We start from the raw sequence: 15162 nt of genomic DNA, 5'->3' as shown, positions 1-15162 counted from the left end.
CTTAACTTTCAGGGAAATACTGTCAAATAGTGTGTTTGCTTTCAGCCTCACTTCTTGCACTAAACCTGATGTCCTCCTGATCCATCCAGGGTTTTTTTTTGGGGGGTGGGGGTGGGGGGTACCAGGGATTGAACTCAGGAGGATTGGACCACTGAGCCCCATCCCCAGCCCTATTTTGTATTTTATTTAGAGACAGGGTCTCACTGAGTTGCTTCATGCCTCACTTTTGCTGAGGCTGCCTTTGAACTCACGATCCTCCTGCCTCAGCCTCCCAAGCCGCTGGGATTATAGGCATTTGCCCCCAGGGTTTCAAGGCTACCAGAAATTTGTGTGTTAGCACTGACCAGCATTCCACAATATGATGGAACCACCCTCAATCTCTCTGCTCTTCTGCAGTGGAACCTGGGTTGATTCCAATTTTTAGCTATTCCCCACCCACCCAATTTTTTTTTTCTGTGAATACCCTCTACTTGTCTTAGTATACAAGCACCATTTTTCTTGGATATATAACCTGAGCACGATTCTTGGTCACAGGGTAGACATTAATAGACGTTAATAGACATGGCCAAAGCATTTTCCAAAGTAATGTACCATTTTCAGCTTTAATGAGGTATAATTCCCATGTCATTCAATTCACCCCTTTAAAGTGGACCAGCCAGTGGATTCTGGAATATTCACAGTTTCACACCCATCACCACAGTCAATGTCAGAACCGTCTCTCTGGGTCTAGCCGTGGTGGGGGCTGTTCTTACAAGCTAGGAGCCAGCTTTCTCAAGACCTCCCTGGCCACTCTGTGAAGCAGAAGTGGCACAGGGCAAGCACAGGCACAGAGAGTCGGTCTTGGCCAGCTGGCCACTGCTATAATGACACACCCAACGCGTGCGACTTAGGAAGTAAACACAGGCTTACTGGGGCTTAGATTTCTGGAGATTCAAGTTGGGAGCCCCATCGTTTCTACCTCCATCAAATCCCCAGCACAGCATGGCAGGAGCAGGCCACTCACACCAGGACCCGGGAAACCAAGGACCCGTGGGACTAGAGTCCTGTCCTTCTCTTTGAGGCTGCCTGTGTCAAAGGTCCACAGCGTCCCCCAGCAGCGCCCAAGGGTCCCCATCTAGAGAATGGAGATGTGGATAAAGTTCCTTAGTATGGCACAGAGTGACAGGGTGACATCCTCTCTGGGTTGTTTTCCAGGAGCACCCGCCGTCCACCATGACGGACACCGTGGTCAGCAACAGCGCCAACCGATGGATGTACCCCAGCGACCGGCCCCTGCAGTCCAAGTAAGTCTCAGGGTTTTCCTGGGAGCGGCTGGTTTGGGGGTCAGTGAGGTCCTAACTGTCTACACCCCAAAGAAGGAGGAAATCACGAGAAAAGACATCCTTTTTCCTTCCCTGGGGTGGGGGGAAGGAACCCGGGGGGAGATTTCCTCCAGAAGCTCGCATCCCTGACGTGGCTGCTTTGCAAGGGTTAAAGGAGCAAGGTTAGAAGACTGAGCTCCAGGTCCCGAATTAGAGGTGGCCCTGGAGAGAGAGACTTGGTCTGGTGACAGACACAGACCTGGACCCAGCTCTGGGTCTGGGCCAACTCACGGGGTGACCAGAGGCCACACTCTCCTTCCTTCTGGACCTCGATTTCCTCATTCATCAAATAAGGCAGCCAGGCTAGACGGGAGGTCCCCAACGCCCCACGGGCCCACTCTGACTGGCAGTGTCCCGGGAAGGGTTCAAGGAGTCCCCGGAGAGAAGGGGGACTCCCCTGGGGATCAGTGGGGCTCTGGGCATATGTGACAGAAAAGAACTGCAGCACACACCCGTCAAAGGCAGAGACAGAGGTTCATTTCGGAAGCAGGTCCAGAGTCAAGGAGAATGGACGAGATCTCAAGAGCGAGAGGTGGCCTTGGGGGTTCCCGGCTCTTCTTTAAAAGGGAATGGGCTCAGGGGTGGGTGTGGGAAGGTATCCGCCCAGTGATCTCAAGATGGCGTCTGGTGGTCTGGTCTGCTCCAGGATCCTCCAGCCAACGTGGTCCTCATTATCTGATCAGCAGATAGCTCCAAAAAGTTCCCCAAATATAATTGGGGTCCCTCAAGGCATCCTATCACTTTGGGCTTCATTTAATCGTTGGAGCGTTGATGGACAGTGCGTAAGTAGGTTTGCACAGGGTCTCAGCCGTGGCCACCACACCTGGCTACCTCTGTGTCTTTATGTCCTTTGTGGGGTATGTTGGGAGGCATCTTAGGGCCACGTGCAGAGTTTAGATACTAGGAAGAACAGATGAGAAGTGCCCATTTTGGGGGAAGGAACAAATGTGGTTGTTTCCTAATGACTGCGGCTCACCCAAGTTGTGTGGGGAGGATTTTTAGCAGAGATCCTTTCTCACTGGAGAGCAGAGTATCCCTAAACATGGCCATCAGGGTACCCCCTTCACAACTGCTACCTTATCTCTACCACAGGGCTGTCCTTGTCCTCTCTAAATGGACTCCCTTGCAAAACACTTTTGTTGAATAAGGTCATTTTAGGTGACCAGTGGATGTAAGTGACTAACCAGTTCACTACCCACAGCAAAGGGCAAAACCAGGAAGACAATCAATCAAAAGAAACAAGGTTATTAACAGGACGTTGGTGGTGCCCTCCTGTCCTCTCAGGAGGCTGAGGCAGGAGGACCCCAAGTTCAAGGTCAGCCTGAGCCATTTAGCTAGATTCTGTCTCAAAATAAAAGTCAAAAGGGCTGGAGATGGAGCTGGTGGTAGAGCACCCCTGGCTTCAACCCCTGGTACTGCAAAAAGAAAAAAGAAAAGAAACAATGTTATACATTGTTACACAGTAAGTAGCCCCTCCAAGGTTCTGAGCCCTTTCCCACTTTCTCTCAAGGGACTTGGCAAGCCACAGACAGGTATCCAAGACTGATCAGCAACAATCTGAGCGTTTCTCCTGGAGGTGATCACAGGCTGGGAAGAAGATTGAAAAGGGAAGGGTTTTTCCCCCATGTTTCAACATTGCCCTGAGGTCCACTCTTCCTTCAGTGTCTTCTGTTGACCTCCGATCAACACCCTTGCCCATTTCTTGGGCTCATTGTGTTGATCACGTCTTCCTGACGGTCCTCTCTCCCCACTATTAGTAATTAGGATACTGGATTCACGAGGCTTCTCATCTGAATTATCCCACAAGCTTCGACAGACAGCCTTCTCATTATTTCCCATTTCCAAGTATTTTAAGTCTTACGATTTCTTCTTTAACCCAAGAGCGGTCTGCAGGCACACTCAAACTTTCCTGGCTCTTCGGGGATCGTTCATTTATGATCATTGTTATGAATCTCTAATTGCATGGTGTTGGAGAATGTGCTTTGGATGAGGCTGACTCTCTGATGCAGGTTAAGATTTGACATCCGAGGGGCTGGGGCTGGGGCTCAGTTGGTAGAGCGTTTGCCTAGCATGTCTGAGGCACTGGATTGGATCCTCAGCACCACATAAAAACAAATAAATAAAATAAAGGTATTATGTCTGTCCACAACTAAAGAAATATATTTTTTTTTAAAAAAAGATGTGACATATGAACTAGAACATGCTCATGGATACGTGAGGGAAATGTGCATTCTCTAAGTACTGCCTGAAGGTCAGTTATGTTGGAATGAGCTCATGTGTTTCTGGCATTTCCCCCTCTGCTATTGTTCTGTGTGGGGGAAGCTTCTAGCACAGTGACTTGGCCCATTTCTCCCTGAGGTTATTGGAGGCTGCCTTTCTTCACAGTGTTCTCCTGGCCACCTGTTATCTTAAAGCCCACCAACCTTCCACTAGAACTTCCTAATCCAGTTTTAGAATTTTCATAGTCAACTATTTTACTTCTAAAAATTCTTTCTCATTTTTTTAGTATATTCTTAACCACTTCTTGAGTTTCCAGCTCCTTGCTCAGTTTTTAATGTGAATTGAAATTTAATAACTTCTTTTAACAGGCAGGAACTTCACATTCTGTATCCAATAATTACCTGACCCTGTGGTGCGCTGACCTGTACCACAGGGGTGCATGAGAGCCGATGTTAAATTTGCAGGGGTTTTGCAACCCTCTCATTAAGCACTGCCATCACAAAAAAAAAAAAAATCAAGTTTTGTAAATTTACAATAAAGTTGCATTTTACACAACAGTGACAGACACTCAAAATCAATCATTTAATTTTTTTCCTAGTACAGGTTGCTATTCTGTGTTAGTTATGTCTCTGATTCCTGGGTGGAAGAAATACTTATCATGTGATATCTATTGCCCATTTCCCCCAACCCTGTACGACCTCCTCTTGGCACTTGAAATCGGTCACAATGGGGCTGTGGTCTGAGAAAATGTCATTGAACATTCACCAATGTACCACTAGAACACTGTGCTGCTGTTGGTCTGGGGTCGGCTTCTGGGTTTTCTTTTCCTTTCTGTTCTCAGTTGTCTTGTAAAGACCTAACTAATGTACCTTCCAGAGCACACCTTCTAAAGTAAGGTAAAGTACGGCTTGATAATTTTTAAGCAAATGTGTGTACCCATAAAAACAAGATAATGAACAATCAAGATAATAAATATTTCCTTCTGTCCCAAAACAGCCCCTACCACTTCTAAGTCCCTTCTTTGGGCTCCCCTACCCACTCGCCCATCCCCAAGTAGTCATTAATGTCTGTTCTTTAACTATATATTAATTTGCCTTTCCTAGAATTTGATACAAATGGAATCATACAATATGTACTTTTGAAGACAGGGGATACATAGCTGGCCTCTTTTGCTCAGAGTAATTATTTTGGATCCAACTCTATTTCTTCACATATGAAGAGCTGGTCCCTTTTTCTTGCAGAGTAGTATTCCACTGTGTGACTAGAGGTGTCTGTCCACTGTGAACACTTGCACTGTTCCCAGGTTTGGGCTATCACAAACAAAACTCTATGTAGTAAGTGCTTTTCACTTCTCTTGGGAACTATCTAGGAGTGGAATGTCCCAGCCATTTGGGAGGTATTGATTTAGCTTTTCAAGAAATTGCCAGTTTTCTAAATCAGTTGTGCCATTTTTAAAAACTCCCGCCAGGGACGTATGAGAGTTTCAGCTCTTCTACCACCTCCCCAGCACTGAGTAGGGCCAGACTCTCCAATTTTAACCATTCCAGTGAGTGTACAGTGGCATTTTGTTATGGCTTCTAATTTGCATTTCCCTAATGTCATCTATCTAACCTCTTTGTTGAAGTACCCATTTAAATCTTTTACCCATTTAAAATATCAAGTTACTAAAAAAAAAAATCAGGTTATTTGCTTTCTTGTTGTTAAGTTTTGCACTTTTTAAAACATTTTAGGTAAAAAAAAAAATCCTTTGTTGGATAGACAACTTGCAAATCCTTTCCCCAGGCGATGACTTAACATTTTCTTTTTCATTCAAGAATATCTTTGGAAGAGAGAAAAAAAATGTATTTTTATGAAGTCTGTTTTGTTTATTTGTTTTGAAAAGCAGCAAAATCTTAGAAAAGCCTTAGAAAAGCCCCTTACTTTCTAGCAAGTCCCAAGCTACATTTTAAAAGGTTTGCTTTCATTTGTGTAGCACCTGACTATAGGTTGGGGAAGGATTTTTTCTGTCCACCACATACTCAGAGCCAAAAAAAAAAGCCCTCTGTCTTCTACCTTTACCTAAAACCTTCTCCAGATCTAAGAGCTCCACTGTTTTGAAGTCACTGCTGAACCCTGCTGGTTTCTTTATCAATAGGAAACTTCCAGTCTCCAAAGCCCTCCCGTGATGTCTTCTGGCAGCCAAACTTACTTAGTAGAAAATATTCCGTCAGCTAAAAAGTGTGTCTCTGTAAGATAAACAGTAGCCTGGAGCGGGGATGGGGTCTTTATTTTATTTAAGAAATGTCAGCTAATTAAAATCCCATCCATCAGAGTTTACTTTAGTGGATATGAAGCCAAACAATTTGCCTTACAATTAAATCAGAATTATTCCAACGGTCTGGATGCAACTTCATTAGCGTTCTCCTGGGCTCCCTCGGAATGTCCTGGCATTCTGAATGTCCCCAGCTGCATCTTCTCCAGATATTGAAATTATTTTTCAATAAATGCTAATGGGGGAATTACAGCTGTCGCACATGCTCTCTGGTCTGCTGCAGGGGAGGCTGGGCTACTGCAGCCAATTCTCCTTTCTCCAGTAAATGAAGGTATCTGAGTCCTCATTAACCGCTGGCTGGCCAAAGACACTTATTGCTTTTGTGGTTTTCAGATGTCTTGCTCTTCCCGCATCCTTGAACTTGATTGTGTCTGAAGCCAGCAACGTGGGGTTTGAAAGAAAAATAAAAATGTGCCTGCTTCTAGCTTGATGGAACAATGGCTTATTTCCCCGTGCAGGGAGTGTGTGGGGAGAGGGTCCCTAAAAGTTGGTATTTCTAGCTGTGACATCTGGTGGGAGGAGGGAACTGAGAAACACACAGGGTGTCACCTCCCTTGGTTGCCCATGCAGGAGATGGGGGATTGCTTTCCTTTCTAGAATGGAAGAAATTGCTTCCCTCAACCAGGGCTCCGTGCATTCTGCTGTTCAAGTCTCCTGGCTCTACCTAATGTGACCCTAACCCCAGCCCCAGGGTTTGAAACAATCAAAATCAAGCAGACAGTGATCAGATTGTCACGGAGTGATTTCTCTACAGTGCCCAGTTATTCAAACCTAAGAATGATTGTTTCCGTTAATGAGAAAGCAGACCAGATTGGTCAATTTCATCACAGATGTGGGTCTCGCAACCGTACGTAGAAGACACCCTGGGTTAGAGGAGCTGAAATAAGACAGTGACCAAAAAAACAAAGGAAGTAGGTCCTAATAATCTGAACTGTGTGGTTGTTGCATCCAGATAGAATTGGTGTTGCTCTCAGATTTCTCACCTAACTTTATTCATTTTTTTCCTTTCTCTCTTTGCTCTGCCTTCCTTCAGTGATAAAGAACAGTGAGTATTTTTATAAACACTTTTGGTTTTCTGCAAATTGAATTTCATCTCTTTTTTTCTGATCAAAATGGCTTGCTCCTAAAGAGAGATGTTTAAAGAGGGAACTAGAAAAATTTACATACCTTAAAAAATTTAAGTTCCATAAAAAATTATGAAATTTAAAAAAAAAAAAAACTAATTTGACCAAAGTACGGCTGTTTCTCAGGAGAGTGCTCGGTTGATTCCTGTTAGTCATTTGTGGGTTCGCAGCAAGTTCATTGAGTTCCTTGATGGGTCTCTGCCCACTTCTGCAGCGTTTCGCTGCCCCTCATGTCCCCAAGCCCTGACTCTCTGGTCTGCAAAATGCCCTGTGTCCCTCATGGGGTGATGGCACGATCCAACGACCAGCACAGGAAAGCTTTGTAAACGGTAAAGCACCAGGAAATTCAGCAAAGGTGCGAATCACACCCTGGCCCGCCCGGGTCTCTCTGTGGAGAACACGGCTACAGTTTGCTCAGCCTTTCCAACCCCGATGGCCACGCTATCAGAACCTTTGAAAGTTTACTTGATGCTGGTCACACTTCACCAGGTGACCTGGGGAAGGTCCCCCTGCTCCGTACCTGTTCTCCCTCGGTCCCTTGGGAGCTTCCGACACGGTGACCCTGTCTGAATCTCCGCAGTCCCTGTGGCTGGCTGGCAGGACCTGGCCAGGGCAGATCTGCTTTGTACGGAATTATACATGCATTATTTAGACGCACCAGGGAGAGATACTGAGGCTTTGTTGGATTATAAATATGAGTTTGGTGACTCCAGAGGGTCACAGGGCTCTTAGAAGCTTCCAGAATGCTGAAGGGTAGAAGGTAGAATCTATGTCCGTCCTCCTCCCCTGCCTCCTTCACCCACTGATCCTTCCCTCCTTCTCTCCCTTCCTGGCTTGCTCCCTCCCTTCCCCCTACTTCCTTCTTTCCAGAATGTTTATTAAGCACCTACTGTATGCCAAACACTTTGCTAAGCACCAGAGATACAGACAGACGTGGGCAAAGTATGAATGGTGTCTAGTGAGGTCTATCAACAAATAAACAGCCAGTCACCAACAAATAACACCCAGCGTGTCAGGAGCCCTACTGGTAGGAACTCAGGAGTGTCACCGAGCCCAGACGTGGCGTCACAGTGGGAGAACTTTCTGGAAGAAGTGATGTGGGAGCTGAGACCAGGTGAAGAGAGAGCGCGGCCGGGAGGAGCAGGGGAGCCCCTGGTCGGGAGAGAGATCTGCAAAGTCCGAGTGGGAGAGAGAGCCCGGGGGTTGAGGAGAGCTGGCTGGAATTCCGCCTGGAGGGAGCCAGGGTGCCTCTGGCATTGAGAGGGCAAAGGGACCACAGCTTCCCTCTGCACCCCCGCCAGCATGGCTGGGTGCACTGCACCCACCGGCCTCTCCAGCCCTGGGCCTCTCCAGCCCTGGGCCTCTCCAGCCCCGGGCCTCTGGCTGCTTGTCCTTCCCCTGCTTTCCTTCAGGATTCACTAAAATCTCTCCCACGGAGCTGAAAAGAGACCTCCCGCAGACACCTGCCCACGTGGGCATCCTGGGGGAGGGAGGGGAGAGGAGGAGGAAGGAAAAGGACCTGTTTTCTGCACGTCACGCTGTGGGAAGCTTCAGGGCCGGCAGCGCACCATCAACCTGGCCCTCTGGGGAGTGATAATTTATTCATAGAGACATCTGGCAGAGATTTATTATCTGCCTGTGGTGTGCAAGACATGGACCATCAAGGTGGAGCCAGGAGGAGGCAGAGGCTGTCCTCTGCAGGTTCAGAGGGCCTCCACCTGGAGGAGGCTCATCTCCTTTGTTTGGGGGCCTCCGATGCCGGCTTTGGTGGGTGGCAGCGGCAGATGCTCCAGGTAGCAGGGAAGCGGGTCTGGAAGGCTGGGTGCTCCGGTCCTGGCCACACCCTCTCTGCTCCATGACCTACAGCAAGCCCCTTCCCTCTTGTGTCAGACACAGGGACACGAGCAGGTCAGTGACAACGATCTTCAGACTTTTGTTAGCAGTGAATTTTTTTTTCTTAGAATAATATTTTATTCAAAAGCTAAATGTTTAAGAATGATAAGTGTGGAGGTGGATAAAGACTTTAGTGACTGAAAACATTAAAAATATCATAGTGAACTTTACAAATCTGGAATTTGAAGTAATACTAATGTATAAAATAAATGTAGGGAATCCAAAAAAAATCCTTTTTTTTTTTCTTTTTGGCCAGAGTGAATGCTGTATCAGCTAGCTATTGCTGCGTAACAAGCAACACACAATTTAAAACTATGATTTATTTTTAAAAAATCCTACTGATGGGCTCCTGGTTTTCCCCCCAACTTTTCATAAGAAAAACAAACAAAAAGTTACATCACTGACATAAGATTCCTATACTGATATAGATTTCTTTCATTTAAAGTCAGGCTAGGCTACCTGAACATCTCATTCCCCCCACCTCTTTCTCCCTCCAACATTCCTACTGGTGCAGCTGGGTGGGGAACTGAACTTAGAGACTTCTGCTGCCAGGGCATAAGGGGAGTCTGCAGAAGTCTAAAGAGATTCCTGATCTTCAAACAGCAAACAGGAGTTAATGACCTTGGCAGCCATTCTGTTTCTTCTGTTGGTTCCCCTCCCGCCCAGGGCTGGTGACTCACTCTCCTCCCTGCTCCTCACTATCAAAGCGTCCTACTCATTTATTCAAATCCGGTGTCCACTATCTGTGTAGCCCTGAAGGTAATTTTCCACCAAATTTGTCACCACGGCAAGGATTTCAGACGCACTTATGTCCAAACGTTGGAGAAGAATGACGAGGTGGGAGGAGGAGGACCAGGAGACACCATTGCCCTTTCCGGAGCCTTGGCCTTGCTCCGAGGTCCGTGGTGAACATGCCGTAGTGTGGTCCAGCTCGGCCTCGCAGGAGTCCTGAGGGGTCACTGCTATCCTCTGACAGATGAGCAAACTCAGGCCCGGGGACGCTACGGAGCTGGTGCTTACAGTGACGCATCAGGCAGGGGCGGAGCCAGAGTGAGACCCCAAAGCCTTGTACCTTTCCCTGAGGCTACGAGTCTTCCCAGGCCCCCGAGGGGTGTGTGTCTCTGAGGGTGTCATGGAGGAGGCTGCCAGGGCTGCTTAGGTTGAGGGCCAGCCCAGCCTTCAACTCTGGACTAGCGGCAGCCCCAGCGCTCCTTTGGAGAGCAAGCCCCATGGCTTCTGGCCCGGCCTGACATCTCAGAGTCTCCCAGGGTCCTAGTACATAGTAGGTCTTCGGTTCATTGATCTGAGTCCATTTCTTAGCAAAGAGTTCGGGTGCCGCTGTCCTCTGGGCGCTTGCCATGTGCCAAGGACCTCATGTACGTGTTCCCACTGAACCCTGCGTGGCCCCCAGTCCCACTTTGCAGACCTGGGAGCCAACATGCAGAGCTGTGCAGACCCCTGTGCACACCACCAGGGAGTGACAAACGGGGGCCCCAGGCATTCACTCCACCAAGTCAAGGAGGCCCGGGGGCACACAGTAGGCCCTCTGGGAAGGTCCTGGACTGGGTACAGTCCTCTGAGCCACCTGTCCAAAGAGAGAAGCCCTTTGGCTTCTAGCCCTGGTTTTTTAACCAGGTCCTAACACAGGGCTCTGGCTTTAGGACATGGAGCTGGCATCCAGGGACCCAGGGCAAGGGAGCCACTGTCTGGTCACCAGGGCAGACTTTGAGGCCCCCATCCCTACGTTGCTCCCCAGCCCAGGTCCCACACAGGCCCATGCTCTTCCCTGAGAGCAGAGGCTTCCGTTTGCAAAGCCGGTCTCCTTTCCCCGTTTGCTTTTGGAATTAAAACCCCAAAACCCACAGGAGGCTGGCAGCTCCCACTGAGGCCAATCAGGCCACTTCCAAATACTGGATGAGCTGTTTGTCACCGGCCTGTTCTGGAGCAGAAGACGGGGGGAGGGTTTGGAGCGCTGCCCCGGCCTCCAGGGGACCTTCTGCTGACTGCCCTCTGTGGATGGAAGCAGGTGTTGTGCAAGGGGCCTCGGGGACATCCCTGTCCCTGCTGTGTCTTGGAGCTGCGGGTCCAGGAACTTCGGCTTCCTGTGCACTCTGACCCGGCGGGCTGTGTGGGGTGGGGTGCGGGATGGGGTGAGGCACTGGCTTCAGGTCTGACTGGTGGCTGGCCGCGCCCATGACCCCTGGGCTGTGTATGGGTTACTGAGCTGCTCCGTAAAGGCTGGGAACGATGGCGGGGACGGACGGGGGACCCAAAGACCATCGAGGAAGAGAAATGGGGACGAAAGAAGGAAGGACAGGGTCAGGTACAATGTCACCTCTATGGAAGACCACGGGGGCGGGGGCGGGGGCTGGATTAGGTCGTGACCAGGGTTTCCAGGAGGGGTACCTGGTCTCCATCGACCGGGAGACATCCTGTGTTGGGGTGTCCCCAGGCCCCTCCCAGAACACCAGCCTGCACTTGCAGAAACGCCAGGCTGAGGGGTGTCCGCACAGGACGCGGAAGGTCTCTCCATCACAGGGAGCACCCAAGCAAGGATGGGGAGACCCTGCCAGGCAGACAGACCTTAAGATGATCCCCAGCGACCCCACCTCCTGGTTCCACGGTCCTGTAGAATCCCCTTCCCCCTAGTGTGGGCAGGACCCGGGGCTGGATTCTAACCCACGAGATGCAGCAAAGGGGAAGGGGTTATATATAGGACGGCCCAGCAGTCAGGACTAGAGATTCTCCCTGTGGACTGGACAGAGGAAGTGACCCCTTTCCTGGAGAGTCGCCCATGAGTAGAGACTGCAGGCAGACTCTAAGATCCAGGGCACCTGGGGCCCTCGGTCCTGCATTCCCCAGGAATGACCTCTGGAAGCTGATGCTTCCCCTGTCGAGCCTGCAGATGAGAACACAGCAGACCCACATGGTGACTGCTGCCTGGGGAAGGCCCAGCAGAGGACCCAGTGCAGCCCTGCCGACTCCTGACCCAGGGAGCCTGGGAGATCCTGACACTGTGGCTTTAAGCCCCTGGGTTTGGAAGAATCCATTATGCAGCGACAGAAGATAAATTCGGACACCACAGAGGGACAGGATGTGGTCCAGCCTGTGTCTGCCCTCCAGGGGCTGGTCTTCCCCCAGGGCAAGCAACCCCAGAGATCCAAGTAGATGCTGCCATGTACTTGGTGACCTAGGAAGCCACCCAGAGTCACTTCCACTGTGCTTAGTGGCTGATGCAGGACCAGCCTGGATTCAATGTGGGAGGGTCAAGCCCAGGGTTGGGGGGGGGGTGTATGCCAGGAGGCAGGGATCCCCAGGGGCCTGCTGCAGCGGGCTCCCGTTCTGTTCTTCTTGCAGTCCTTGGTGTGCGGAGCCAACCTCCTCCCTGGGTCCCTCTCAGTCTGGGATCTCCACAGACCTGAAAGCCAAAGCTCTGTGGGGCCTGAAGCCTATGTATCTTAGAGGATCTCCTCGGGATCAAGACAAAAATGTCTTTTTTCAATTTTTCGTAATCCCTTGGCTACTAAGATGTCACAAAAGGGCCATCTCAGGGGCTCGGAGGAGCCACACAGACAAAGGTCCTGACCTTTTGGTGTCACCCGGATCACAGTGAATCCCCTTTGCCCCTCCGGGTGCTCTCTGTGGACCGAGGGCCCTCTGTGGCCTCGGCCTCCCTGAGTCACGTGTACAAGGAGATGCTAACGTGCCTTCGGCCACAGGGGGCTGGGTCGTCCTCCAAAGCCCTTCCTGTGTGCTCCTTCTCAGATCGCCACCTGCGTGCTCCAGATGCTGCCTTGATTCTGAGCCAGACAAGGTCCCCGCTGCTTCCCACTCTACGTCACAGTGGGGTGGGGTGGCAGACACCGGCAGCCAGGAAAAAATTCAAAAGATACCTTGAGCCAGAGAAGGTGCCGTGGAGAAAGCAAGCCAGGCCGGGGCTGGAGGAGGGCGGCTCTGAGCCTGGCATGAGGAGGAGCCAGACATCGGAGGACCTGGGACAGCCGTGATCCTGGCAGGGACGGGGCTGAGACCCTGAGGCCAAAACCGGGCTGGGGCTTCAATAGTGAGCAGAGGCTGAGGTGGCTGGAGCGTGTGCCCAGGGGAAGAGGTGGCAGTGGGGATGGAGAGGCGGGACAGGGAAGGACAGGCAGGACGTCACAGAATGGGGCAGAGGCTGGGCTTCATTTTTCTTCAGGTCAAACTCTCCCACCTGGAAACCATCTGAAAGATCCCGCGGGCCGTCCTGCCATCTGGTGCGTTCTGGTGCCCGAGCACCTAGTCCTGGGTTTTGTTCTAAGTCAATGAGATGCCGCTGGAGGAGTCTGGGTGGGGGGGGGCGCTGCATTTGTGTCCCCTAGAAGCACCTGTGTTTCTTCCAGAACATTCCCAGGCCACAGCTCTTCTCTCTCATACAAGACTGGCTCCAAAGACATCCGCTTCCCTTTCCTTTCAAACTTTGCCGTCTCTGCTCTTGGGAACGACCCAGCTGAGGGGGAAGAAGCCAGAAGCAGGGAAGAGGGAGGCGGGATTTTCATCCAACTCTGATTGTCAAAGGCAATTTCTTGCAGACCCATGATGGGAGCAGGGAGAGTCATCGAAACTGGTGGCTAATGGGTGCTGGCTCCTGAGGTTTGGGAGGTACTGATTTTTTCCCTAATGGGGAAAAGAACTTCCAGGGGTGTTCAGCCCTGCATTCTAACTAACTGGGTGCTGCTCCTTAGCACCCTGGGTGGGTCCCATGGTGTGAGGGGAGAGGACATGATTTTGCCACAGGCCACAGCATTGACTGCTCCCAGCAGCCTCTGCTCTGCTAGACCACCTGCTTTCTCTAGCCTCAGTCTCCCCATCAGGAAATAAGGGCAAGGACAGTCCCCGCTTTGTAGGGTGGTGTGAGGACTCAGTGAGGTGACGTGGGCATCCTGTAGGAACTCTGGCAGTGTCTGCTTTTTAAAAAGGAGATGAGCACAGGGAGGAACCTGAATGTTACTGGAGACTTTGGGGCTGGGAGCCTGGATGTTATGTGAGATCCAGAGGCACTGGGGTCATCCTGGGACCCAGGGCTGTGACTGCCAGGCAGGGGTCCAGCTATGGAAGTCTGCTCTGGAATCTTCCTGAGAAGGTCATTACCTTCCTGGTTCCCATGAGCTTGCAGCCAATGTTCCTTGCAGAACACCTACAGGTGGAAGTACTTAATAAAAACTCCCATCAGATGTAATCCCAGCAGCTTGGGAGGCTGAGACAGGAGGATCGTGAGTTCAAGGACAGCCTCAGCCACTTAGCGAGGCCCTAAGCAACTCAGCAAGCCTCTGTCTCTGAATAAAATGTAAGTGCTGGAGATGTGGCTCGGTGATTAAGTGCCCCTGGTTCAACGCTTGGTATCCAAAAAAACAAACAACCCTGTGAGGGAAGCTGAGTCCCACTCTGCAGATGAGCGGCTGGGGCTGGGGCGCTGTGGGGAGCCCCTCTTGCACAGTGAGTTTCCCAGCCGCCAGGGTCAGGGCCTGACCACTCCTCCGCGGCTGCCTGCTGGGCTTTGCGTCCAGCCTCACATCGTCCCAAATTGCCTTTCAGGCTCCAGGCAGGCTGGAATGTCCACCCCAGCGGTCAGCCCGACAGACAGAGGAAGCAGGAAGAGCTGACGGACGAGGAGAAGGAGATCATCAACAGGGTGATCGCTCGAGCTGAGAAAATGGAAGAGATGGAGCAGGAGAGAATCGGGTGAGGCGCGGGGTGCAGGGGCGGGTCTGGGCTGCCTCGGGGCTCTGGCACGTGTGACTGGCAGGTGCCGTGCACCCAGACGGGGAGTGGGGGCTACCGGCAGGGGGCGCAGCTGAACAGGAGAAACAGCGCCTGCCCTAGACGCAAGGACCGTGACTGTGCTCAGCAGCGAGTCCACTATGTCAAAATAGAAAGCAGGAGGATTTGAACCTCGAATGAATTCTGTAAGAGGACGGGGGGCCCATCACAGGTCCCCGCTGGCTGCTGTGGGTCCTGGGCCTGTGGCTTCTGCCCGCTGTGCCCGGAGTGGCTGGATGGGGGAAGGAACCCCCACTGGCAGGCTAGGGGACAGAATCCAGGTCCCTGCATCCTGTGCTTAGTGAGCAGGAGGGGAGAACTCGGTGGATGGCAGAGAGGCCAGGCTGACAGGAAGCGTGTGCAGAAGAGAGTGACGAAATCCAGGAGCAAAGACAGCGCTAGGGACATGGATGTCACGTGGGTGGGCTGGAGAAGGGGCAGCGGGGGAAATGTGGGT

At 51.1% G+C, this 15162-nt stretch overlaps 1 protein-coding gene across 2 annotated transcripts in view; it reads left to right on the top strand.

Moving 5' to 3' along the window:
* The first annotated feature begins 1212 nt into the window (after window positions 1-1212).
* The window catches only part of Rph3a (rabphilin 3A), a 51848-nt gene continuing 37898 nt past the window's right edge, over window positions 1213-15162 (top strand). Inside the window, exons 1-3 of one of the 2 annotated variants that reach the window (XM_026412071.2) lie at window positions 1213-1283; window positions 6926-6937; window positions 14481-14627. In XM_026412071.2, coding sequence (XP_026267856.2) covers window positions 1213-1283; window positions 6926-6937; window positions 14481-14627 — 230 coding nt within the window. The remainder of the gene's footprint in view (window positions 1284-6925; window positions 6938-14480; window positions 14628-15162) is intronic. The other variant, XM_026412072.2, reaches the window with a different exon arrangement.

The sequence above is a fragment of the Urocitellus parryii genome, chromosome 3 (assembly GCF_045843805.1).
Source record: "Urocitellus parryii isolate mUroPar1 chromosome 3, mUroPar1.hap1, whole genome shotgun sequence".
NCBI lineage: Eukaryota > Metazoa > Chordata > Mammalia > Rodentia > Sciuridae > Urocitellus > Urocitellus parryii.
This window is presented reverse-complemented; position numbering and strand designations above follow the sequence as displayed.